Source organism: Lagenorhynchus albirostris, chromosome 3 (assembly GCF_949774975.1).
Source record: "Lagenorhynchus albirostris chromosome 3, mLagAlb1.1, whole genome shotgun sequence".
NCBI classification, from domain to species: domain Eukaryota; kingdom Metazoa; phylum Chordata; class Mammalia; order Artiodactyla; family Delphinidae; genus Lagenorhynchus; species Lagenorhynchus albirostris.
In genome coordinates, this window is record NC_083097.1 from 106,082,369 (window position 1) to 106,110,317 (window position 27,949).

The 27,949-nt window shown below is 37.1% G+C and overlaps 1 protein-coding gene across 1 annotated transcript in view; it reads right to left on the reverse strand.

Moving 5' to 3' along the window:
* FBN2 (fibrillin 2) overlaps positions 1-27,949 on the reverse strand; it is a 231,120-nt gene that overhangs the window by 152,913 nt on the left and 50,258 nt on the right. Inside the window, exon 6 of the mRNA XM_060146231.1 lies at positions 14,848-15,045. Within this exon, the coding sequence (XP_060002214.1) occupies positions 14,848-15,045 (198 nt within the window). The remainder of the gene's footprint in view (positions 1-14,847; positions 15,046-27,949) is intronic.

Below are 27,949 nucleotides of genomic sequence, written 5' to 3' on the forward strand. Positions count from 1 at the left end.
CACGCCGTGCCCCTCTCTCCCCCCCGGCCTGAGTGCGCCAGAGCCCCCCGAATCAGCGGCTCCTTTAACCCCGTCCTGTCTGAGCAAAAAACAGACGCCCTCCAGCGACCTACACGCACAGGCGGGGCCAAACCCAAAGCTGAGCCCCTGTGAGCTGTCAGAACAAAGAAGAGAAAGGGAAATCTCTCCCAGTAGCCTCAGAAGCAGCGGATTAAAGCTCCACAATCAACTTGATGTACCCTGCATCTGTGGAATACATGAATAGACAAGGGGAGGTGGACTTCAAGAGCAAGATCTATGATTTTTTCCCCTTTTCCTCTTTTTGTGAGTGTGTATGTGTATGCTTCTGTGTGAGATTTTGTCTGTATATCTTTGCTTCCACCATTTGTCCTAGGGTTCTATCCGTCCGTTTTTTTTTTTACTTTTTCTTAATAATTTTAATAACTTTATTAGACTGTACCTTTCTTTCTTTCTTTCTTTCTTTCTTTCTTTCTTTCTTTCTTTCTTTCTTTCTTTCTTTCCTTCCTTCCTTCCCTCCTTTAGACAAACAATCATCCCAAATTGAGGAGGTGGACTTTGAGAGCAAGATTTATGATTTTTTCCCCTTTACCTCTTTTTGTGAGTATGTATGTGTAAGCTTCTGTGTGAGATTTTCTCTTTATAGCTTTGCTTCCACCATTTGTCCTAAGGTTCTATCTGTCCCTTTTTTTTTCCAAATAATTATTTTTTAATTTAATAACTTCATTATACTTTATTTTATTTTACTGTATCTTTCTTTCTTTTTTCCTTCCCTCCTTCCTTCCTTCCTCCCTCCCTCCTTTCTTTCCTTCTTTCTTTCTTTCTTTCTTCCTTCCTTCCTTCCCTCCTTTCTTTCTTTCTTTCTTTCTTCCTACTTCTATTAATTCTTTCTCTCTACTTTTTCTCCCTTTTATTCTGAGCCATGTGGATGAAAGGCTCTTGATGCTGTAGCCAGGAGTCAGTGCTGTGCCTCTGAAGTGGGAGAGCCAACTTCAGGACACTGGTCCACAAGAGACCTCCCAGCTCCACATAATATCAAACGGTGAAAATCTCCCAGAGATCTCCATCTCAACACCAGCACCCAGCTTCACTCAACGACCAGCAAGCTACAGTGCTGGACGTCTTATGCCAAACAACTAGCAAAACAGGAACACAACCCCACCCATTAGCAGAGAGGCTGCCTAAAATCAAAATAAGTCCACAGACACCCCAAAACACACCACCAGACGTGGACCTGCCCACTAGAGAGACAAGACTCAGCCTCATCCACCAGAACACAGGCACTAGTCCCCTCCACCAGGAAGCCTACACAACCCACTGAACCAACCTTAGCCACTGGAGACAGACATCAAAAACAAGGGGAACTACGAACCTGCAGCCTGCAAAAAAGAGACCCCCAAACACAGTATGACAAGCAAAATGAGAAGACAGAAAAACACACAGCAGATGAAGCAGCAAGATAAAAATGCACCAGACCTAACAAATGAAGAAGAAATAGGCAGTCTACCTGAAAAAGAATTCAGAATAATGATAGTAAAGATGATCCAAAATCTTGGAAATAGCATGGACAAAATGCAAGAAATATTTAACAAGGACCTAGAAGAACTAAAGATGAAACAAACAATGATGAACAACACAGTAAATGAAATGAAAAAGATTCTACATGGGATCAATAGCAGAATAACTGAGGCAGAAGAACGGATAAGTGACCTGGAAGATAAAAGAGTGGAAATAACTACTGCAGAGCAGAATAAAGAAAAAAGAATGAAAAGAACTGAGGACAGTCTCAGAGACCTCTGAGACAACACTAATCACACCAACATTCAAATTATAGGGGTTCCAGAAGAAGAAGAGAAAAAGAAAGGGACTGAGAAGATATTTGAAGAGATTATAGTTGAAAATTTCCCTAATATGGGAAAGGAAATAGTTAATCAAGTCCAGGAAGCACAGAGAGTCCCATACAGGATAAATCCAAGGAGTAATACGCCAAGACACATATTAATCAAACGTTCAAAAATTAAATACAAAGAAAGCATATTAAAAGCAGCAAAGGAAAAACAAAAAATAACACACAAGGGAATCCCCATAAGGTTAACAGCTGATCTCTCAGCAGAAACTCTGCAAGCCAGAAGGGAGTGACAGGACATACTGAAAGTGATGAAGGAGAAAAACCTGCAACCAAGATTACTCTACACAGCAAGGATCTCATTCAGATTTGATGGAGAAATTAAAACCTTTACAGACAAGCAAAAGCTGAGAGAGTTCAGCACCACCAAACCAGCTTTACAACAAATGCTAAAGGAACTTCTCTAGGCAAGAAACACAAGAGAAGGAAAAGACCTATAATAATGAACCCAAAACAATTAAGAAAATGGGAATAGGAACATACATACTGATACTTACCTTAAATGTAAATGGACTAAATGCTCCCACCAGAAGACACAGATTGGCTGAATGGATACAAAAACAAGACCCATATATATACTGTCTACAAGAGACCCACTTCAGACCTAGAGACACACACAGACTGAAAGTAAGGGGATGGAAAAAGATATTCCATGCAAATGGAAACCAAAAGAAAGCTGGAGTAGCAATTCTCATATCAGACAAAATAGACTTTAAAATCAAGACTATTAGAAGACACAAATAAGGACACTACATAATGATCAAGGGATCGATCCAAGAAGAAGATATAACAATTGTAAATATTTATGCACCCAACATAGGAGCACCTCAATACATAAGGCAAATACTAACAGCCATAAAAGGGGAAATCGACAGTAACACATTCATAGTAGGGGACTTTAACACCCCACTTTCACCAATGGACAGATCATCCAAAATGAAAATAAATAAGGAAACACAAGCTTTAATTGATACATTAAACAAGATGGACTTAATTGATATTTATAGGACACTCCATCCAAAAACAACAGAATACACATTTTTCTCAAGTGTTCATGGAACATTCTCCAGGATAGATCATATCTTGGGTCACAAATCAAGCCTTGGTAAATTTAAGAAAATTGAAATTGTATCAAGTATCTTTTCTGACCACAACGCCATGAGACTAGATATCAATTACAGGAAAAGATCTGTAAAAAATACAAACACATGGAGGCTAAACAATACACTACTTAATAACGAAGTGATCACTGAAGAAATCAAAGAGGAAATTAAAAAATACCTAGAAACAAATGACAACAGAGACACGACAACCCAAAACCTATGGGATGCAGGAAAAGCAGTTCTAAGAGGGAAGTTTATAGCAATACAAGCCCACCTTAAGAAGCAGGAAACATCTCGAATAAACAACCTAACCTTGCACCTAAAGCAATTAGAGAAAGAAGAACAAATATCCCCCAAAGTTAGCAGAAGGAAAGAAATCATAAAAATCAGATCAGAAATACATGAAAAAGAAATGAAGGAAACAATAGCAAAGATCAATAAAACTAAAAGCTGGTTCTTTAAGAAGATAAACAAAATGGATAAACCTTTAGCCAGACTCATCAAGAAAAAAAGGGAGAAGACTCAAATCAATAGAATTAGAAATGAAAAAGAAGAAGTAACAACTGACACTGCAGAAATACAAAAGATCATGAGAGATTACTACAAGCAACTCTATGCCAATAAAATGGACAACCTGGAAGAAATGGACAAATTCTTAGAAATGCACAACCTGCCAAGACTGAATCAGGAAGAAATAGAAAATATGAACAGACCAATCACAAGCACTGAAATTGAAACTGTGATTAAAAATCTTCCAACAAAGAAAAGCCCAGGACCAGATGGCTTCACAGGCGAATTCTATCAAACATTTAGAGAAGAGCTAACACCTATCCTTCTCAAACTTTTCCAAAATATAGCAGAGGGAGGAACACTCCCAAATTCCTTCTATGAGGCCACCATCACCTTGATATCAAAACCAGAGAAGGATGTCACAAAGAAAGAAAACTACAGGCCAATATCACTGATGAACATAAATGCAAAAATCCTCAATAAAATACTAGCAAACAGAATCAAACAGCACATTAAAAGGATCATACACCATGATCAAGTGGGGTTTATTCCAGGAATACAAGGATTCTTCAATATACGCAAGTCTATCAATGTGATAAACCATATTAACAAATTGAAGGAGAAAAACCATATGATCATCTCAATAGATGCAGAGAAAGCTTTTGACAAAATTCAACACCCATTTATGATAAAAACCCTGCAGAAAGTAGGCATAGAGGGAACTTTCCTCAACATAATAAAGGCCATATATGACAAGCCCACAGCCAACATCATCCTCAATGGTGAAAAACTGCAAGCATTTCCACTAAGATCAGGAACAAGACAAGGTTGCCCACTCTCACCACTCTTACTCAACATAGTTTTGGAAGTTTTAGCCACAGCAATCAGAGAAGAAAAGGAAATAAAAGGAATCCAAATCGGAAAAGAAGAAGTAAAGCTGTCACAGTTTGCAGATGACATGATACGATACATAGAGAATCCTAAAGATGCTACCAGAAAACTACTAGAGCTAATCAATGAATTTGGTAAAGCAGCAGGATACAAAATTAATGCACAGAAATCTCTGGCATACCTATACACTAATGATGAAAAATCTGAAAGTGAAATCAAGAAAACACTCCCATTTACCACTGCAACAAAAAGAATAAAATATCTAGGAATCAACCTACCTAAGGAGACAAAAGATCTGTATGCAGAAAATTATAAGACACTGATGAAAGAAATTAAAGATGATACAAATAGATGGAGAGATATACCATGTTCTTGGATTGGAAGAATCAACATTGTGAAAATGACTCTACTACCCAAAGCAATCTATAGATTCAATGCAATCCCTATCAAACTACCACTGGCATTTTTCACAGAACTAGAACAAAAAATGTCACAATTTGTATGGAAACACAAAGGACCCCGAATAGCCAAAGCAATCTTGAGAACGAAAAACAGAGCTGGAGGAATCAGGCTCCCTGACTTCAGACTATACTACAAAGCTACAGTAATCAACACAGTATGGTACTGGCACAAAAACAGAAAGATAGATCAATGGAACAGGATAGAAAGCCCAGAGATAAACCCACGCACATATGGTCACCTTATCTTTGATAAAGGAGGCAGGAATGTACAGTGGAGAAAGGACAGCCTCTTCAATAAGTGGTGCTGGGAAAACTGGACAGGTACATGTAAAAGTATGAGATTAGATCACTCCCTAACACCATACACAAAAATAAGCTCAAAATGGATTAAAGACCTAAATCTAAGGCCAGAAACTGTCAAACTCTTAGAAGAAAACATAGGCAGAACACTCTATGACATAAATCACAGCAAGATCCTTTTTGACCCACCTCCTAGAGAAATGGAAATAAAAATAAACAAATGGGACCTAATGAAACTTCAAAGCTTTTGCACAGCAAAGGAAACCATAAACAAGACCAAAAGACAACCCTCAGAATGGGAGAAAATATTTGCAAATGAAGCAACTGACAAAGGATTAAACTCCAAAATTTACAAGCAGCTCATGCAGCTCAATAACAAAAAACCAAACAACCCAATCCAAAAATGGGCAGAAGACTTAAATAGACATTTCTCCAAAGAAGATATACAGACTGCCAACAAACACATGAAAGAATGCTCAACATCATTAATCATTAGAGAAATGCAACTCAAAGCTACAATGAGATATCATCTCACACCAGTCAGAATGGCCATCATCAAAAAATCTAGAAACAATAAATGCTGGAGAGGGTGTGGAGTAAAGGGAACACTCTTGCACTGCTGGTGGGAATGTGAATTGGTTCAGCCACTATGGAGAACAGTATGCAGGTTTCTTAAAAAACTACAAATAGAACTACCATATGACCCAGCAATCCCACTACTGGGCATATATCCTGAGAAAACCAAAATTCAAAAAGAGTAATGTACCAAAATGTTCATTGCAGCTCTATTTACAATAGCCCAGAGATGGAAACAACCTAAGTGCCCATCATCGGATGAATGGATAAAGAAGATGTGGCACATATATACAATGGAATATTACTCAGCCATAAAAAGAAACGAAGTTGAGCTATTTGTAATGAGGTGGATGGACCTAGAGTCTGTCATACAGAGTGAAGTAAGTCAGAAAGAGAAAGACAAATACCGTATTCTAACACATATATATGGAATTTAAGAAAAAAAAATGTCATGAAGAACCTAGGGGTAAGACAGGAATAAAGACACAGACCTACTGGAAAGCGGACTTGAGGATATGGGGAGGGGAAAGGGTGAGCTGTGACAGGGCGAGAGAGAGGCATGGACATATATACACTAACAAACGTAAGGTAGATAGCTAGTGGGAAGAAGCCACATGGCACAGGGATATTGGCTTGGTGCTTTGTGACCACCTGGAGGGGTGGGATAGGGAGGGTGGGAGGGAGGGAGACGCAAGAGGGAAGAGATATGGGAACATATGTATATGTATAACTGATTCACTTTGTTATAAAGCAGAAACTAACACACCATTGTAAAGCAATTATACCCCAATAAAGATGTTAAAAAAAAAAAAAGAAGGAAAACGAGAAGAATATCTTTTTGGAATAGGCACACAAAAATTATTAGCAAGTCAACTTTAGCAATATATAAAAAAGTTAATACGTCATAACTAAGTGGAGTTTATCCCAGGAACTAGGTTGTATCAACATTCAAGCATAAATCAATTCATCATATTAACAGATTAAGGAAAACATATGAGTATATCATAGATGTGAAAAAAGCAATGACAAAGTTCAACATTCATTCATTGTTTTAAAAATCTTGGTAAACCAGAAATACAAGGGAATGTACTCAACCTGATAAAGGGCCTGTACAAAAAAACTAGAGCTAATATATTATAGGAGATTGGGAAAAATTCTTTTATTTAGAGTTTCTGAATCTTTCATTTTATATGTATGTAAACTTGCCTTATTTCTCTTTGTGTAAAAGGTAACTCAGTATATTGTTATGATGAACACTGTATATAAAAGGAAATATAATATATAAGCTTATGCAAACTTACATTACCTAGTCAAATTGACAGGCCAACATAACAGATTTATTAGTATTACATCTTTAATTACAAAATAACATATACTCATTATAATAAACATTAAAGATGCAGAAAATAGAAAATTGAAGAGATAGCCATTGATATAAGTGAGTAGTCTGTTCTTTTAGACTTATTCACACACACATTCAGAGTGGTGGTCCATTTATTTCACAAGAATAAGATCACACTGTATGTGTTGTTCTGCATCTTGTTTTTTTTCCATTAAAATATTTTGTGGATATATTTCTATGTCAGTATATATTTATCCTATTATTTTTTTGGTAAGCCCACACGTTTGGTGTATCTTAGTGTGTAAATTAGGGAATTTAAGTCTACAAAAGAGCTTAGCATCCTTATTATTTCTTCCGCACTTTAACTATCTGTCTATAAAACTAATTACAATAGTCCAAAGTATTTTTATCCTGAAATTAAAGTAGATATCATTGTCTTATTAAAGGATAGCTGATCCAAACAAAAAGCAACTGGAATGAAATACATGACAGGAGGTTTATATCCTGAACAGTTTAATTTACATTTCGAACTGTATTATTTTAAAAATGTACTAAATTTCCACCCTCATTACAGTGTGGTATAAAACATCCCTAGAAACCTCTTTTCCTGGCAGATAAATCAGAGAAAGAATATCTCGGTATAAGCTAAAAAATGAGGCCAAACCTATAAATCCCTTAATACTATTCATAAAAGCTTTGACTACATATTTAGTAGATTCAGTAATTTTTCAAAGGAAAAAGCAATCTGACTTTACAGGGTTTATTTTGTAATTGCCTAAAAAGTACTTTCCTAGAAAAAAAGAAATAAAACTTTTTGAAATATCCTAGAGTGAGCAGCTATACAGAATTAATTTCTTTTGGGTAGATCAAGTTAATCACTAAAATAAAAAAGAAAATTTTAAAGAAATCTTGTAGAAATAATCAACATGAACCTAGAAGCACACATGAGTGCTCCCTATAAAATCAAAAGAAGCAAGCCTCAGACCTCCAAATTATGCAAGAGTTTCTGCATCTTCCAAGTGTCAGCATAAGGAACTACTAACGTCTGATTAGTTTTCCACTGTCCAAGTTATACAGATGGGTTTCTGTTCCTCCCTTCAACTCAGGCACAAACTTACTATTTCTTTAAATGCTGGATAACTTCAAATCACATGCAAGGATTTTACAGAATAATATTGAATCTTTTGAAACTTAAACCTTATATAATCCCTTCAGTCTATGTCTACTAAGGTTATAAATAATGTAACAAAGCAATAGTAATTCTAGTTTATGAACTCATTTCTTCTCCAGCTTCTTCAAATAAACTTGCCCTAAGAGATTAAACTGATTTTATTATATAAATTAGTATTAGATGGTATATTATTTTTAGTTGACATTAAAATGTGAAAATATATGTGCCAGTGTTACAGGCATATAAAAATGGTTCATTTAATTTATATCTGTGGGAACTAAGGACCAATTCCTATTACTGTATTAATAGTGCATGATTTTTTAACTTGGCCTGTCCCCAAATTAGATACATTTTTAAAATGTAAGTTCTTATTCTACACTCCACATATATTCATACATAGTACTTCTACTTCTACAAAAACAAATGCCAATCTTTAAGTACAACAATTGAAGAATAGGTCTGTCTCTGACTGGAGCCTAAGACATACAGGGTATCTTGGCAACCGTTCAATGTGGTTTGATTCGGCCAGAATACCTATTCATGTATTCACAAAATTCCAATGTTGAATAAATGATCATCCCAACAAGCAAATATTGGTAACTTACTACCTGTAGGACTCCGAACTAAAAACAAACAGACCATGGTTCTGTCTCAATCTTCCTTATCTCAACAAATGTCATCATTGTTTATCCCGATGTCAAAGTCAGAAACCTAAGTGATAAACTCGGCATCCTCTCACTTGTCTCACTTCATTCCATCAGTAACAAGTGCTTACTTCCTAGATATATCTCAAATCTTGGCCCTCTGCCTCTATTCTGGTCTCAACCTCCATGATATATCACCTGTACTGCTGCAGGAAACTTCTGTTATTTTTTGCTTCCACTCTGGCCCCCCTAGAGTTGATTCTTTACAGAGCAACTAAAGGACTTTTATTTACATATGTGTAAATCAAGGACAGAAGTCTGTAGACACTGCCACACTGTTTTCTGGTCTATGAGTTGCTCTACAGAAGTTTGAGACCAGTTAAGATATTCCCTTTAACAAAGATATTTGCTTATTCTGTCTTATTATGCCCACAAAATTTTCCTTATCTTCTCTCTCTTATTGAACTTTTGTGCCTTCCAATCTGCAAACTGAAGCTTTTATCTCTTTTAGAAAATGTTTCTATATTATCTTTATGCTTTTTTTCAGTTCCTTTCTTCAGTTTTCTTTACAACCTTTCTGCTGACTTCACTACCTTTCTGCTTCTTTACAATCATTATTTATTGTCCTCAGACATTTTGATTTGTGATTTCCTCAAGGTTAACCTTTGTCATTGAATTTTTTCAGTCTTATGTATGTTTGTATGTATATGTGTAACATTTGCCTTTCATTAGGTAAAGTTTCAAATCCTTCTTCAGTTTCTTGAGTGCTACCAATGCACTATCTCTGATTGTCTTTTCTGAACTCGTAACAGTGCTTCTTTGAGCACCTGTTAAGAGAGGAACCATATTATTTTTCACTTCCTTGAGATAAAAGAGTATATGAACTTTGTGTTTATTTAGGTAATTCTTCCATAAAGCATGTTCCTCTGTCTTTTCCTTATGTTATTTCTTTTTTCAGCTTTTATATGTAAGCCTTTTCTCTTTAGTACTCACCTTTAAATGGGGCATTTCCTGCTGAAGCAAAAGTGGAGAAAGCCAAGAAGAAACAGGTTGATTTGAGAACTTCTGTAGAGACTCATGCAGCTTCTTACCAAACTCTCTCCACTTTCTTTTCCTCCTGGGTATTAATTTTAAACTTTCAGGTAGTGGTGTAGCTCCCACCTTCTGCCCTTTCAGATACAGACTCTGCAAGCTGCTCACCAGTGGCTCCCATATCCTCTTTTCCTTCCCCCTCCTTTACCTAAAGGAGCATCTCTGGGTTGGAAGGCTGGCTAGAGAATATTAGAAATGGCTTGCCACCAAAGACTCTCTTTCCATATGCCTTCAGTTACTCCGAGGGCCTGCAGTAGAATCCCTCTCTTATGGGATATACTCCTCCTCTCCAAGAGACCGTCCACATCCACTCAACAGCCTTTCAGGATGCTAATGCTCATGGCAAACACATAGAAGATTCTCCCTGTCCCCATGACTTCCCAACAACCGCCATGTGTCCATCACTGCTCTGAACTGGGGGTTGCAGAGTTTTATTTTAGAAGGGCTTGTTCTCTGTTATTCCTTTTCTTGTTAGTTTTTGTTGAGTTAGAAGAAGGGCAATATCCTGCTATTTTCAATACGAGTTCCTATAATCGACTATGTTTTAGGTAAATTTTTTGGATTGTTTAGGAACGGCTTGTGTTCACATAGTGTGAACTACAGTTAAACTTTACAACGATCTGGTTAACTTGGTCAATGCAGACAGCCAAGATAAATTTGTGTTTAATAATTTATACTAATCAGATGAACCAAATCTCCTTTTCATTTTGTGCTATACAGAAGGCCTGCAAATAGCATTCTACTGACAGTATCTTCCTCTCAGGATACACCTGAGGAACTAGCCATGCCTGCCTGGTTTCAGATAAGATTCAACTTCTCTACATGATTCATGTGCAGTCTGATTGAAGGATTAAATATTTCTGAATACTAATCCCAGTTGACAAGGACAGGCACGAATACTTGTTTTGCAGGGACTGACTCAGGGTCTATACTGCTCTTTCTTTATTTAAGTCCCTGTCTTGTGTCCTAGCTAGGTCCTGACTCTGTCACGTATGTCACAATTTCCATGCCTCTCACACTGCTTGGAATGGAGCAGAGGCCCAGCATCAGTCTATTACTATTGTCTATAATAAAGCAAAAGATGGATTTAAATAAGCAAATTTCTTCTGCCGTACTTCCAGTTTTGAAACATCTGGAGTAGTTTAAAAGCCTAATTTCTAAAAATCAAGCAACATAAATTAATAATTATACAAATTTTAATATATTTTGAAAATTTTAAACTATATTTGAAAATCTAAAAGACCCAAAGTATTATTCTTAAATAAAATACCCTTCTAATTAGAGTGAATGTGTAACATAGTAAAGATTTAAAAAGAAGAACCTATTTGTAAAAAAATAATACAACATATGCACGTGACAGTTTATGACATATATATTTAAAGTTTGTAGATATTCTTGGAAAAGAGCTTAATGCCACTTTTATTACCTTTAATTCACTGATTTTTATGCTAGCTTAAATTTTAAGGCTTATGTGAGCCAACTTTAGTCCTTCAATGTTTAATAAAATGAAGAATGTACAAGACTAAATGTAGATTAGACTTAGGCATAAGGGCTAGAACTGAAATGCTCTATATATGAAAGAAGTCAAGAATCATTATGATTGACCTCATAGTACCCTAGGAAGGTATACTCTTCTGACACTGCTTATTTGAGTACAGAAAGTCATGACAGCAACAGTGAAAAGTAAAAAGTTTACTAGTTTCCTCACAGCTTAGTTCTTGTTGGGTTTTTTTTTTGCAGTACGCGGGCCTCTCACTGTTGTGGCCTCTCCCGTTGTGGAGCACCGGCTCTGGAGGTGCAGGCTTGGCGGCCATGGCTCACGGGCCTAGCTGCTCCGTGGCATGTGGGATCTTCCTGGACTGGAGCACGAACCCGCGTCCCCTGCACCGGCAGTCAGACTCTCAACCACTGCGCCACCAGAGAAGTCCCACAGCTTAGTTTTTTTAAAGTGTCATCTTAATTTTCTGTTGGCCCTCATTTTTCACATTTATTTGGTTTACTACAAGACCTTATTTCATCCCCTCCTAAGCCATAGATAAAGTAATTCACTAATTGCATCAGCTACAGGATAATTTTATATTTAGAACTTCAGAAATGTCCTCCCTTGGCTAATATAAACCATGTTTTAAAACCAATATTAAACTGGCTATCATCTAAACAGCTGAAATTTATTTTTAACTCCACAAAAATTTTCAGTTACACTATAAAAAAGATCACTATTATAAAAAAGAAGTCTGACATGTGTGTATCATGTTTTATTATCTTATATTTTTACGCCCTATTATCTTCCAAATTAATTTGGCAGAGTATTTGGGAAACAGTCTAGGAATTTAAAGGAAAAAATGAAATCACAGTAAGATGGAGTCTTAAAATAGCCTGAACTGAGGATTAGTGTTTAATTGAGAACTTTCTGACGATGCCATGATTTTGAAATAAAGCAGAACTTTTTCAACTTTTCCAGACCTTTTAACAATGTGGCAAATTTCATTTTGCTCCTGTGGCTGTATTAATCCATTATACTCTTGGGCAAATGGAGCCCAAAACTTATCTCTACTACATAAACAAATTCAAACAAATAAGCCTTCAGACATTACTCAATCCTGAAGGACATTCAGGAAGTTTGAGATCAGATCACACACTTTTTGTAATTGTGTTCAGAAAAACTAGGCCTCTCTGACAAAATATCAAGGTAAAGAAGCCTAAGTACAAATATAGAAGATGAGGAGAGTCAATAATTTGCGATGTTTTGGTTGAAGTTGAGGGCTTTTCTCAACCTGGACTATTTCTACGAAACAGTGGTTTTTGGAAGTATTTTAATATCAATTCCATTTATTAATTCAAAAGATATTTACTGAGTATCTACTGCATGTTAGAATGCCTCAGAGACATTAATGAATAAAACAGATTTCTGCCCAAATGGAGCTTACATTCTATCTGGGGGACAGTAAAAGCAATAAAGACCATAAGCAAGTGCGTTAGAAGGTGATAAGTGCTAGAGAATAAACAAAAATTATTACTCTGGTAAATCTAGTCAGTATTAATCTAGTAGATCTATACAGCGTTTTATCTGTAATAGTAATCCATTAAATTACATAAATTATACAGTAATCTATACCTAACCTAGGAATTCTATGTAGTATGGTAAATACCATATACTATATAGTATAGTGTATCTTTTATAGAAAAAACTTGCTTTATCAGGAACTCTATAGAATCATACCGATAATCATATCAATGATTTAGAATGTTGTTATCCATAGTAAACAACAGATTAAAAATGACATTTAACCCAAACTTCATATTTGTTGTGGTTGGTATTAATCCAAGAGACAAAATACTCACAAAACCATTCTAAGTCCACAGCTGACAAGGCTTTTACATGCAAGTAAACATAAAGTTGTGAATCTGCTGGGTTATATGGTCATCTCTTGGGTATCCCGGTAGTTTTGATTTGAAAAGAGTTTAGATACAGATCATTTTTTAAACTACCTTTTTTTTTTTTTTTGCGGTACGCGGGCCTCTCACTGCTGTGGCCTCTCCCGTTGCGGAGCACAGGCTTGGGACGTGCAGGCTCAGTGGCCATGGCTCACGGGCCCAGCCGCTCCGCAGCATGTGGGATCTTCCCGGACTGGGGCACGAACCCGTGTCCCCTGCATCGGCAGGTGGACTCTCAACCACTGCGCCACCAGGGAAGCCCTAAACTACCTTTTATAAAACTACAAAACTAACACAAATCTTTGGAGGCCACTATCGGAGATACACTTACCAAATTACACAGAGCACTCAGATTTTATTATTCAATGGATTGAGGTTATATACAGGCTCTCCACACTACAATTTTCGTTTGGGTTTTAGGGCACTGGCCTGGTTTTCTGCAATATACCATTTACATGGGCTGGATAGGTAACCTCTCTACCTCTGACACTGGTTACTAACATCAGTTTGAAAGATTTCACATCTAACTTTGTACATGATTTAATTAGAACAAATAAACCTAACTCTCATGACAAGTATGAGTAACATCATTTCTGTGAATAATACAAAAGTACTTTCCAGTTTCCTGTGATCCTACCACCATTTGAAAGCTCATTATGGCACTCTGTTCCAAGCTCTAAAAACGTGTTTAATCCATATGACGTCAGAGAAGTTGCCAAAAAAGGCTAAGAATCATGGTGGCTGAAAAGTAATTATCCAGTTAAGTATTTAACAATTTCCGGCTATTTGGTTTAAAGTTTATGGTTGTAGCATCCTCAGGGCCCCAATCTAACCCTGATATGTGGTTAGGAAGATTGCCTGGAGACAAGATTGTAACCAACTGGTTATAAGCTCAGAAATAACTACAGTCATGGATGGAGTTAATACTTTGTCTCTGAAGATACTATTAATAACAATACCGGACGGCTCACTTCTCCTTGTCACCTGGGTTCAGGTTCTTATATGTTGAATGAGATTGGAAAGACAGAAAAACTGTGTCGCCTGGGTATTTACATATGCAAAGTTTGAGGGGCTGTAGCAGGGAGTGTGTAGCACCATCTGGATGAAGACATGGAATGGCTTATCCTCTGACTGTATTGAATATTTTTAATTGTATTTTAAAAATTTTCCCCAGTTTTTCATACTTTTCATATATCTCTTCTCCTTTTTGGTCAATTGAAAAATATTTATTAGGTGGCTAGAAGGTAAGCCATCTCTAGTCAGGCTTGCTGATGAGGCTCCTCTTGGAAACAGTATTGGGTTAAAGGTTCCCATCCACAGTGCCAGGTTCTCCCAGCGCACTGAAAGGAGCCCAGACACATGGGTGACTCTGTGCACACAGGCTGAAGGCTAACTCACCTTGGCAAGCTCCAGTGCGGATGTTGGGGATGAAGCCCCGCCGGCAGGGCTGAGGCTGGGCGGGACACATCTCACAGGGGTGGCCCCAGGCCCGTCCAATGGTGGCACAGCACAGAGTCTTTGTGCAGACAATGCCTGTCAGCTGCCCTTGGCACATCTGGTTGTTGACCTGAGTGAAACATGGGCCTGTCCTGTAATCTGGAATGTGAAAGAAGACAGGAAGACAGGTTTTATGATCACACACCAATCTTACACCAGGACCTCCAAATACATAAAACAGAGACTCTTCTGATGAAAACATCGCACAACAAGAGGCCAATGTGTTTGATTTTGAAAATTCTTAATTTTTCAATATTGAGAAGTGCATTACAAGAATTCAATGTATTCTACCCTAGACACTGTAAATAGATGGCTCAAGGGTTGTGTCTGGGACACAGATGTGTTTTCTTGGCCGCCTAATGTTTTAAAAGAATTTAAATGAGTAGCCAACATTTTTAAATGGGGAAATTTCACATGAAATTTATATTTCTGGCTTTTCTTAAAAAGTTGGAAGTTCTAGCCATGCTAGGCCTGACATGTTGCATGGCAGTAGTGGAGTGAAGTGTGTCCCCTCTATGACAGCACCGCCACAGCCACTCAGCCCTCTTCACTCACTGGTGTGCGCCACCTGTGCCCTGATGGTACCTGCTTTAGTGGCTCCTCTTTACCGAGAAAAATTTCTTCTTTCACTAGGTGGTCAAGAGTTCAGAAAATCAAAACAGAACCAATGAAGATATACCCTTCCATACCACGGCTATATTTGGGCAGTCCAGAATGTCTACAATCATTTAGTTCTAACAATTGATTTCTGTTTCCTTGTCAGTCTGTTTAGTTCTATGTGTAGCTCAGCTTGGAACACAGTACTAATAAGGCCCATGGTCATGGATTCTTTCCAAGTTAATATTATATGATCTCTATTCTCTAGAAGATGATTGTACAATTGTCCAGCTCGGTTATGATGATGATAAAAACGTTAGCAAATGTGTGTCACTTATGATCTACACGCAGACTCTTCTATGAATATTAAGGACAGCTATTATGACCCTTGGGTCACAAAGTGGTTCATGGACCAGCAACAAATGCATCACTCAGGAGCTGGTTAGAAATGCAGACTGAGGCCTCATACCAGACACACTAACTTAGAATATGCATTTAACAAGATATTTAGGAGATCCATACACACCTTAAAGTTTAAGAAGGACTGATCCAGACTACAAGCAACTTGAAAGCTGCGCATTTCTATTATATCTCTCTTCCTGCTATAATTTACTTAAATGACTCTTTAAGATGATCAGTATATGTATATTATTTTAAGCAGAACTGAATTATTAATGGATTTTTAATTTGTTGCTTGTGTTTTGAAAGACACAGAAAATCACAGAGAAAGGTCAGTTTCCCAAAGACTGACGAATTAAATGATTAACATTTGTTATAAAGTTACAACAGAAATATGTGAAAAAGCTTTTCCCCCATTTACAGAGATTTGTATGCATACAGTTTATTAACTCTTGGGAATGTAAGAGGATAGTCAGGATTTCCTGATAAGCCTTAATGCAAATGACATAATTCCATTTGAAGGGGAAAGCCAGAACAAGTTTATTTCAGATTTTTGTAAGAACAAAACAATGTTACATTCCATGGAAGAACAGTCAATAATGTTGGTAAGATTTTTATGAAAAACTGTTCCTGGGAAATATCAAACTTGGATATAATTTAACATTCAAAATGTTAAACAAGAACAACTTAGATTTCATCTAAATGCTACAGTATGACAAAAATACACCTTAGAGCCACATAAAATTTCTGTTTCTTAATGAAGAATGAGGCTTTGTCAGATACAAGAACATTTTAAAAGTTCAATATAAAGGGAAAAAATCTAAAATAGGTAACTTTTTTAGCAAGCTGGCTTAACATTCTGTTACTCTGCAACTGAACTTCAACAAAAATAGCTCATTTTAATCCATTACACAAGAACAGATGTGCTGGCTGCAAATCACGTTTTTGAAGAAGACAATCTTTGTATTATACATGTAGATATGTCAACCTTGTAAAGAAGCATGCTTCCCATACCACAAATTGCCAGGTCATAAAATTTTTTAAACCTACTCTATTGTCCTTCAGGCAACACGTTATTTTGCCATTTTAAATAAATATTAGACTTACGATAAATTGTATCACGTTCTGAACAAGCAGGGAAAAGCCTACTTTTCACCAAGTCTCTTTTTCTGTTTTTTTTTTCATAGATTCATGCATATATACCTACGTTCACATTCTGTACCCTTTTAGGATTCCCAGAGAGAAGCCTGCATAGCCTCTCTCATAATCTCATTCTTAAGTAAACCAGTTTGTCAGGAAATGCCTTCCTTCTAACTACAGCACCTTCTTAAAATTGTGTCCTCTTAGTCTGATCTTCTTGGAGAAGAGGACTATCATGACAATGATAGCTGTTTGTCCCTGCAAACGACCTTGCATGTTAAAGGCCCTAATTAAGCCAACCCCAGACTCCCCTTCCCGGGAACAGAGTTTACCATTCCTTATTTCTTCTGCCTGTATTTCCTCCCTTCGTTAAGACTGTGCTTCAGAATCTATTTTCTTACATGGTTACACTTTGCTTTCTGGTTGGCAAGTGATTACCTTAAAATTTAAACTTACAATGTAACCTATTTATTCCAGAATTACTCACATGTAAAATGTGAACAAATATTAGACACTGAAAAGAGATTTAAATTTCCTGATCAGATTTAAAACCATTCTGTCCCAGACATTACTAGCATTTTAATTATGGTCAAAGAGTACTAAGAGACCTTAATTAAATGTTATGATTGGCCATACACTCATCAAGTTTTCACTTCAAGTAAAATATTATTGTATACCATGCTAACCATTCATAGGTAAGGACATACTTGCAGTGTGTTAACAAAGGATAAAAGGAGTGAACTGCTTAACACTTGGTATGCTGGAACCAGTGGGTTGGAAACAGATATTTTCCTCATTACTATATGACCAAGAAAATTTTGTTAAAAATTATCCTGTGAAACACAAATATTGCTATTTTGATTTTCAAATATCTAACTGCAATACAGCATATTAATTGGCTTTATATAATTTCACTTTTATTCACATTAAGCAATTGGTACAATTAGCAAACTCATCAAAAACTTAAATTCATTAAGGTATAACTTATACATCTATATTCATCTGTTTTAAATGTACAATTCAATGATTTTTCATAAATTTTATTGAACTGTGCAACCATCCCCACAATCCAACTTTAGGACATTTGCATCACCCCAAAAAGATTCCTTGTGCTCATTCCCAGCCCCCATCAACCACTAATCTTTCTGTCACTATAAATCTGCCTTTTCTGGACAATTTCATAGAAATGGAATCATATGATATGTGATCTTTCTTGTCTGGCTTCTTTTGGTTAGCATAACGTTCTTGAGGATCATCCATGCTATGGCATGGGTCAGTACTTCAATCCTTTTTACTGCTGAATAATATTCCACTATATGGATATACCACATCTGATAACCAACCAGTGGCCTTTTGCTGGGCCGTACAGTGAGCACATGTTTAACTTTTAAAGAAACTGTCAAACTGTTTTCCAAAATGACTTCATGGTTTTATATTCCTACCAGTAATGAGTGAGAGTTCCAATTCCTCCACATCCGTGCTAATATTTTCTAGTTTCTATCTTTATTATTATAGCCTATGTTACCATTTTACTTTAAATAAATACAATTGAATATAGTTGGGAATTTTGCTATATTTCACAAGTCCTCTTAATATAACTAGAGATGCTAAACAGTGATAGCTAACCAAAGATGAGCATTATTGTCATATGGACAACCAGACAACCTTTGCAGAGGTTTCCAGAAGGTAAAGACAAAAACAGGTCTGCTGGGGATTTGGGATTGAGGGAGAAATTTTTTATTTATTCATTTATTTTTTTGCTTATTTATTCTTTTTGTTTTGTTTTGTGGAAGAGACGAGGATTACTAAAGTCAATGGGAATGACCTAGTTGAAAGGGAGGGTTTCTGATTACCATAGAGAATAATAATTTCTAGTATAAGACCCCTAAGGAGTCAGGCTGAGAGTGAAACCAGAATTTGTGTGGAGTTATCCTTAGATAGAAGAAAAGCACTGTTCTTGTAACCCAAGGGAGGAATGGCAGGCTGCACAGAGATGTAGGCATGTTTATATAGTAGAGGATAATGAGCAATGTCCTCTCAGATACCTTCTCTTTTCTTTGTAAAACAGGAGGTGAGACAGTAGGTCTTTGGCAGAGGTTAGCTGGGGTGTCAGATCTCAGAGGCTAACTGAGATGGACACTGCAGATACCAAGAGAGGGAGCTGACCTGAGAATCCAGCAGATTCCCAGGTGACAACAGCACCTCTCTATGGTGGAAGAATAAGATGAACTTATAATGGGACCCATCTGTCTGTTTTGTGACTTTTTCCAACAGCTCTAGGCAGCTGAGAAGCTCACTCAGAGATAAGGGTTCATCTAGGATTAGGGTTTTGTCTGTCAGAGAAGAAAACAATTCAGAATGGCAAGGGGGTGTAAGGTGTTGTTAGATATATTTTGAAATTATAGACTATGGAATCTAAGCTGGATGAGCTGGGAAGTGAAAAAAGGAATGGACTTACAGATTAAGAAGTGGGAGAAAGCAGTAAGATCAATAGACTAGGTGTCCCCAAGAAGCCCCACATGAGGCGGGAAATTAGTCACAGTGATAGCAATACATCAGCTGTCCATGTGGCTGTAGTAGTATTTATTTAACTGTCCGCAGAATGCAGTTAAGGTTCATAACTGCACAGATGTACACTCCATAATTTAGGAAAGCTACCCACAACTACTGTAATGTAAATGACATCCCCTGGAGTTGTGCAGTCAAATAATGCCATAAAGATATCCAAAATTCCATTCATCCCCACTTTAGTACACAAATAATTGCCTGATCCCAGAAGGTGTATGAAAATATGTGAGATTTCTCATCAAGCTGCACAGTCTTTGGACTTAAGCAAGAAGGCATTTCCATTCTTTCCATTCTCAGGAACCAAAGAAATACAACATGCAATCAAGTGATCATCTTGTGTGGGAGCTGCAGACATGAGTGAGTACAATGAAGAACTATGGAATGTGTATAATCTAAGTCTAATGATCCTGGCCATATGACAGCCTCCTTTGAGTAATGGAGTTTTTGACATAGCAATTACAAATAAGGTTTAGTGCATTCCATTATGGTTCTAATTGAGAATCTATCTAGTCAGTCTGCCAGCCGAAATATCTGATCACAGATATAACTGGAGCATGCAGAGAAGGCAACCACTCTAATTATAGTTTCCTTAGTCTCAATAAAATTTGCCTAAATGTCTGCTGGTCCAGAATTCATGCCGGGTCTAAATATTCAGAGTTAAGTAAAGTGAAATAAGATAGCGATTATCTTCCAGGATGGAAAAACATCTGTCACCCTCAGGAAATTTTAGAATTAAGTACAGAAATGTTTAAGAGAATCAAAGCCATTAATTTAATATTTTTGCTTTTAGGAACTTGTGCAAAAATTATGTACCTGTAATGTTTAATAGCATCTTGCCCATTCCATTAGATTGTCTTGTAACCACAGTTTAAAATAAATAATTATGTAATTTATTTAGAGTTGTGATTTTTATGTTAAAATGTGACTATGCTTATACACACAACGGGATCATTTAAGTGAAGTTCAGATTTTTATAAATTTGTAAGTTTGAGTACTTAGACATTTAGATTTTAATTATGTTTATGAGAGTAACTTGAGTGCTTACAAAGGTTTTTAAGTTGCACAACTGAAGTACTTAAGGGAGATATTAGGTGTACTTAATATATTAAAGCAGTTTAAAAGGTAGGGAGGTGTTTCATTAGCTACATATGAAAATGGGACCAAATACTATTTAAAGACCTCTTAAAGTGACTACTAAAATCTGCTAGACTTATTAGTAGATGAGTGATATTTATACGCCAAATTTGAAAGCTCAAGGAATATATACTAAAGAACTGAAAGCAGGGATCTGAAGAGATATATGGACAACCACGTACACAGCACCATTATTCACAATAGTCAAGAGGTGGACACAACCCATGTGTCCATTGACTGATTAATGAGTAAACGAAATACATACAATGGAATACTATTCAGTCTTAAAAAGGAAGGAAATTCTGACACATGCTACAACATGGGTGAACCTTAAGGACATTATTCTGAGTAAAGCAAACCAGCGACAAAAGGAAAAATACTGAATGATTCCACTTTTATGAAATGTCTACAGTAGTCACATTCATAGAGACAGAAAGTAGAATGGTGCTTGTCAGAGGCTGGAGGGTAGATGGGGAGTTAAGTGTTTAATGGGTTCAGTTTCAGTTTTGTAAGACAAAAAAGTTCTGTGGATGGATGGTGGTGATGGTAGCACAACAATGTGCGTGTATTTAATGTCACTGAACTGTACACTTAAAACTGGTTAAGATGGTAAGTTTCGCATTACATGTATTTTACACAATTAAAAAATATTTTTAAAAAGCTCCTGGGGCTTCCCTGGTGGCGCAGTGGTTGAGAGTCCGCCTGCCGATGCAGGGGACACGGGTTCGTGCCCTGCTCTGGGAAGATCCCACATGTCGCGGAGCGGCTGGGCCCGTGAGCCATGGCTGCTGAGCCTGCGCATCCGGAGCCTGTGCTCCGCAACGGGAGAGGCCACATCAGTGAGAGGCCCGCGTACCGCAAAAAAAAAAAAAAAAAAAAAAAAAAAAAGCTCCCAGAATGACCAGGGTTTTGAAAGTATACTTAAAAAAGCAAACCCGAATTTTTAACACCAAAACAAATAAACTTTGAGTCTTTTTCATATACAGAGTCACCACTGAGGGCACTGAAACATCCCCCTTCCACACTGCTCACCTGCTTTGGGATGGATATTTATGCTGTTTACAACTGAGCACAAGTGCACACAGTGCTGCATGGGTCTTCTTCACTACACAGCTTGGCAGATTTTCTGTAAGGTCAGTTCCGAGGTCTGGTATTGCTGGGTCAAGTAGCCAGTTTGAAAAATATTACGGAATTGCTCTCTAAATAGGTGGTACCAATTTACACTATTATTTCCTCACACTCCTTCCAACACTGAGTAGAAGCAAACGGTTTAATTTTTATTAATTTAATGAGTGAAAAATGGTATCTCATTGTTTTCCCTGACTCATTGTCCCTACTTATTGACAATCAAGAGAGGAAAATTAACTCTGTGGCAGGCACTTTATAATGACCCTTTCTATAAACTATCTCACTTTATTTTGATGTGCTAACAATTTTTGTCATTTTTACACATGAAAAAACTAAAAATCAGACATTAAGTTATATGTGGAGAATCAAAGAGCTGGTAAAAAGAAATGTATGGATACCAAGGGGGAAAGGAGAGGGGAATGGGAGGAATTGGGAGATTGGGATTGACACATATACATTACTGATACTATGTATAAAATAGACAACTAATGAGAACCTACTGTATAGCACAGGGAACTCTACTTAATACACTGTGGTGACCTAAATGGGAAGGAAATCCAAAAAAGAAGGGATATATGTATACGTGTAGCTGATTCATTTTGTTATACAGTAGAAACTAACACAACATTGTAAAGCAACGATACTCCAATTAAAATTAATTTTTTAAAAAAAGTGAAGCTGACATTGGACTTGGCCATCCACTTCATACCAAAGCACTGCACCATGCACGATGCATTAATGAGACCCCGAGAGTGAACATCCACAGTCTCAGCTTTTGGTAGCTTTGCCTTCTCCTAACAGATCAAAGTCCTTTAGCATTTAAATGAATATTGTCTCCGCTCCACAAATGCCTCCTCCCATCCAATGTACAATCTCCTAATTCCCAATGAGCAAGCCTGGTCTTGCTTTGTTTCTGATTTCTCCCAAAGATGAGTCTCCATCTAGCCAGATTATGTTAGGGACAAATTCTCTTACACTGAGAGAAACATTAAAGACTTTGCTTCTGCAAATAGATGAGTAACTATTTTAATTACCACAGTTGCATTGCATTTTGTTTCTAACATAATACCATTATTTAATATTTCAGTGGAATGTGGACTCAGCAAATAAGGACCCCTTTCACCACCCTCTACATACAGTCCTTCAAAGCACAAGGCTACTGCTGACATCAAAGAGCACTCGAAGAATGAAGAGGCAGGAAAGATAATTAGGTACTGGCCAGTGATGCAAACAAAATTGCTATCTTTGATGTCACGTTTCATAAGGATGAGGGCCATCAGAGATGTGGTCCTAAAACTCATGGCCTATGAACTTAAAGTGCACTCTCCCAAGAGCAAAGCCAATTAACTTACTTTAAGGATGACAAAAATTGCTTAAGATTATAAACAAGTAAGATTATTTAAGCAGAAAGATATTGTCACTTCTGAAAAAGAAAGTTAAAAAGACAAAAGTATGTTGTCATGAGTTAATAAGGGAACCACAGACATAAATGATTAACACAGAAGATGGATAATATGCAAGTCAAATCAACAAAGTACCAAATTTTATGGTAGCTAAGAAAAACCTATAGTATAATTAAGTAAGCCTGAATAATTTCAGGGAAAAGTAATATGGGCTCACAAACATTTATCCATTATCAATAAAGTCAGTGGAAACCAGTGTTTGAACAGATCTTATACATCCCTTGCACCAAATACAATGAGGTCACAAGACTGGATTAAAGCAGCAGTGAATAAAATATTAGGCACAGTTTGATGACAGAGTCTTTATGTAATAATATGGATGCAATGTACTGTTTTCTTTTTTTTTTTTTTGTGGTACGCGGGCCTCCCACTATTGTGGCCTCTCCCGTTGCGGAGCACAGGCTCCGGACGCGCAGGCTCAGCGGCTGTGGCTCACGGGCTTAGCTGCTCCGCGGCATGTGGGATCTTCCCAGACTGGGGCACGAACCCACGTCCCCTGCATCGGCAGGCGGACTCTCAACCACTGCGCCACCAGGGAAGCCCTGTACTGTTTTCTTTCTGAAATTTCTGCCTAAATCAACACTTCCTGAGCCACGTAGGCAGCTATATACATGCACTGAGTCAACCAAACGTCATAAATCACAGCTTTCCCAGGAAACATGTCGCACTATATGACTGGAAAACCAAAGCCCTTCTCTATGATTCTGCCCTGACATAGAACTTCCAGTATAACATTTAACCAGCCAGGGCGGGGCTGGTATTTCTCCTGAGAAGAGAGCAAATGCCATGTGATCCATTTAATGGGGTTTTAACTATTTGGGAGTTTTAGGGAAATGCTGAAGAGCAAAAAAGACCATAGGTCATAAGGCCTTCTAAAAGGACACAGGTAGCATCTATCATTAGATCCATTTGACTTGCAAAGGGGGAGGCCCTTCCTCTGGGACTAGCCACATGAAGAACAGCAGAGAGTCCCCAGACCCTGCTGGCAGGGGTGGTCCAGCATGGGTGGTGGTCTACACTGGTAAAGTGAATCATTCCTGGCTCTCTGGTTGGAGCCTATACCTGTTCCTCGTACATCAGGACCAGGAGAGGCTCAAGAGCAAAAGATGCCCCTGTGACCTCTCAGCAGGAAGGTTACAGTACTACAATTGCAGCTCAGTAAAATAAAAAGGACTATATCTTACAGAGCCTGCAAGTTTGTAACCGCTGGAGAAACCCAGGTAGCTTGACTGGTATAGGTATTAAGGGAATTTGCTTCATGAATAGACAAACACATATTAAAAGACTAAAGTCTTTTTTTGGTTCAAGAAAGTAAACCCTTTCAATATTCAGACTCAACCAAAGAACAGAAAAACAAACGGTCACTGTCTCAAGCTAAATTAGTTGTCTAGAAGATCAGACAGAAGAAATAGCTTACAGCACAGAGCAAAATTTCTAAGAAATTAATATCATAAGTAAAAGATGAGACTTGGAAGACAGAGATTGAAGACAAGAATGTAAATAATATGAATTCCAAAATAAGATTTAAAAAAAAAACAGTAGAAAATAAAGAAATAATAGGAAAAAAAGAATTCCTAAGCTTAAGTGAAAAGTAGCTTTACATCTTTTGGTCACAGGGTGAAGTAAGTCAGAAAGAGAAAAACAAATATCGTATAATATCGCTTATATGTGGAATCTAGAAAAAGGATACAAATGAACTTATTTGCAAAGCAGAAATAGAGACACAGACATAGAGAATGGACATATGGATACCAGGGGGAAGTGGGGGCGGGATGAATTTGGAATTGGATTGACATATACACACTACTATATATAAAATAGATAACTAATGAGAACCTACTGTATAGCACAGGGAACTCTATTCAGTGATCTGTGGTGACCTACATGGGAAGGAAATCCAAATAAGAGGGAATATATGTATACGTATAGCTGATTCACTTTGTCGTACAGCAGAAACTAACACAACACTGTAAAGCAACTATACTCCAATAAAAATTTAAAAAATAAAAATAAATTGCTCATAGAGTCCTAGACAAGAATAATGGGGAAAAAAGATATATTAAAAAAAGCCTCATGAAATCTCTGAATATCTGAACCTTAAGACTAAAAGGAAAAAAAAATCTTTCCATCTCTAGAAAGAAAGAACAGGCTATCTACAAAGAAGATGGACTAGCCTAGCATTAGTCTTCCCATTTGTAGTATAGAGAGTTAAAATACAGTGAAACAACATTTACAGGTTATTAATTTATAATTTTTGAGAAAGGATTCTTGAAACAAAAGAGCTATATGGTAAGACAGTAGCCTAAAATAATAATGTCTGGAATTGGGGAATAGGAGAGGTACTTGACATAATGAGGACTTGGAAATAAATTATTCCTAAGATCTCAACTTGGGACTGGGAGATGTGAACAAGTAAAATGTCTAGGAATGAGATGAATAGGGTTTTGTTTGTTTGTTTGTTTTTTGTGGGTTTTTTGCAGTACACGGGCCTCTCACTGTTGTGGCCTCTCCCATTGCGGAGCACAGGCTCCGGACGCGCAGGCTCAGCGGCCATGGCTCACGGGCCCAGCCGCTCCGCGGCATGTGGGATCTTCCTGGACCGGGGCACGAACCTGTGTCTCCTGCATCGGCAGGTGGACTCTCAACCACTGCACCACCAGGGAAGCCCCAGGAATAGGTATTTTTTAATTTCTATACCACAGAACTGTTGTAAGAGAGGAACAGATGTTTCCATACAACGGTAATCACTAGTTTAAAGAATACAGAATTTCTTAATTAAGGAAGAAGGGCAGTGGAAGCAGAGGAGTGAAATGTAAGTGATTAAGCCAAAAATGATAGCAATGGGGAAAAAAGGAAAACTACAAAATATAATGACTTTTATACATAAAGTAAAATAATGGGAATAAACCAAATAAATATACTGAAATCTCAATAAACACAAACATGCTTAGTTTTTAATCAAACAAAAAATCATTTGTAGATCTTATTAAAATAATAAAATTTAGCTCTATTCTGTCTATAAGAAAACCATCAAAATGAAATGATATAAAGAGTAGAAAACAGGACAAAGAAAAATGATATAAAGCTGAAGTAGTAATAATCAATATCAAATAGAATGGAATTCAGGCACAAAAAGCAATACCTGAGTCCAAAAAAGCATATTTACTTAAGGTTGAAAATTACAATTCATTAAGAGGATATAAGATTTATACACTAAAACTGTAATGAAATATCAATAGCAAAGTTTCAGTAAAACAAGCATAAAGTTATAAGAGGAATCTTTTCAAATCTGACAGAATAGACAAAAAATAAATAGGGATACAATCAAAAAGCTTGCCTCCATAGATGGATTTACAATTTTGTACCATATAAACAAAGAACGTGCTTTTTTTAATTATTATGGGACATTGATTAAAGTGATCAAATACTTGGTCATAAGCACACCATCATTTCAGTGAAATTCAATACAACCTCGGGGGGTTACACTGAATATTTTCTCTTCCACAGTGTGAAAGTCTGAATCAGCTCCTTGCATAGGAGGATTTTAAGTAATGTGGCTGATGACATTCACCAGAAAAGAATACCTTGTGTTTTTTTTTCTTAAAGGGGTCACAACCAACTTTTTAAACTGTAGAATCTGTGACATGAAAAAGTACTTTAGAGAAAGAAACTTCAGCAGTTATAAATTTCATACCAATGTGGTTTGTTATAATCTGTAACTGTGCTGTCCAAAACAGTAGCCACTAGCCACATGTGGCTCTCTAAATTTAAACTTTATATTTAAATTAAATAAAACAAACATTCAGTTCCTCAGTCACACTAGCCACATGTCAAGCGCTTAAGAGCCACATGCGGTTAGTGGCTACCATACTGGCAGCACAAAGAACATTTCCATCAACCCAGAAAGTTCTACTGATGCACACAGGATTAGCTGTCTCCCAACACCATGAGGAAACAGAGAATGAGACAGCCTTTGGCGTTGAGGCAAGAGTTCTTTAAGGTTATGTTTGAAGCTATAAATCATTCCTATCCTTTTTCAGTGCCTACCATGAAGTTTGTGCAGTACATTATGCCCATCATTTAAAGTTATCTGTACAATAACTTTATTTGGTTGGCATAAATAGCTTTTCTATACAGATGATGACAGTAGGCTCAGATAGGTTAAAGAAAATAAAATAAAAATTAAATAAAATTGCCCAGAGTCACAACACAGTGCATGACAAAGCCAGAATTTAAATGTCAAATGTATCTGACCCCCAAACCCATGTCCTCAAGCACCACAATCTGCTACCTCTCAGTGGCATCATCGCTGGGGGGCAGTGTCCTGTGTTTGTTCAGTGGTTCTCACTCTGCATTAAATGCTCTTTACTGGAGACATTTATTTTTTTCCCTGGTTTTAAGACTGTAATCCTTTAATTTAGCTCATAAGTGAAGTCCAGCTTACCAAATACTTCCCTGGACACTTTGATATGCCTCCAAAGAGAACCACCATGTCTCAGATGGCTGCATGTCCAACTGGATTTAGCCTTTCCACTACTCTCAGTGAGCAAGTACTTCTCAGCTATGGAAATTCT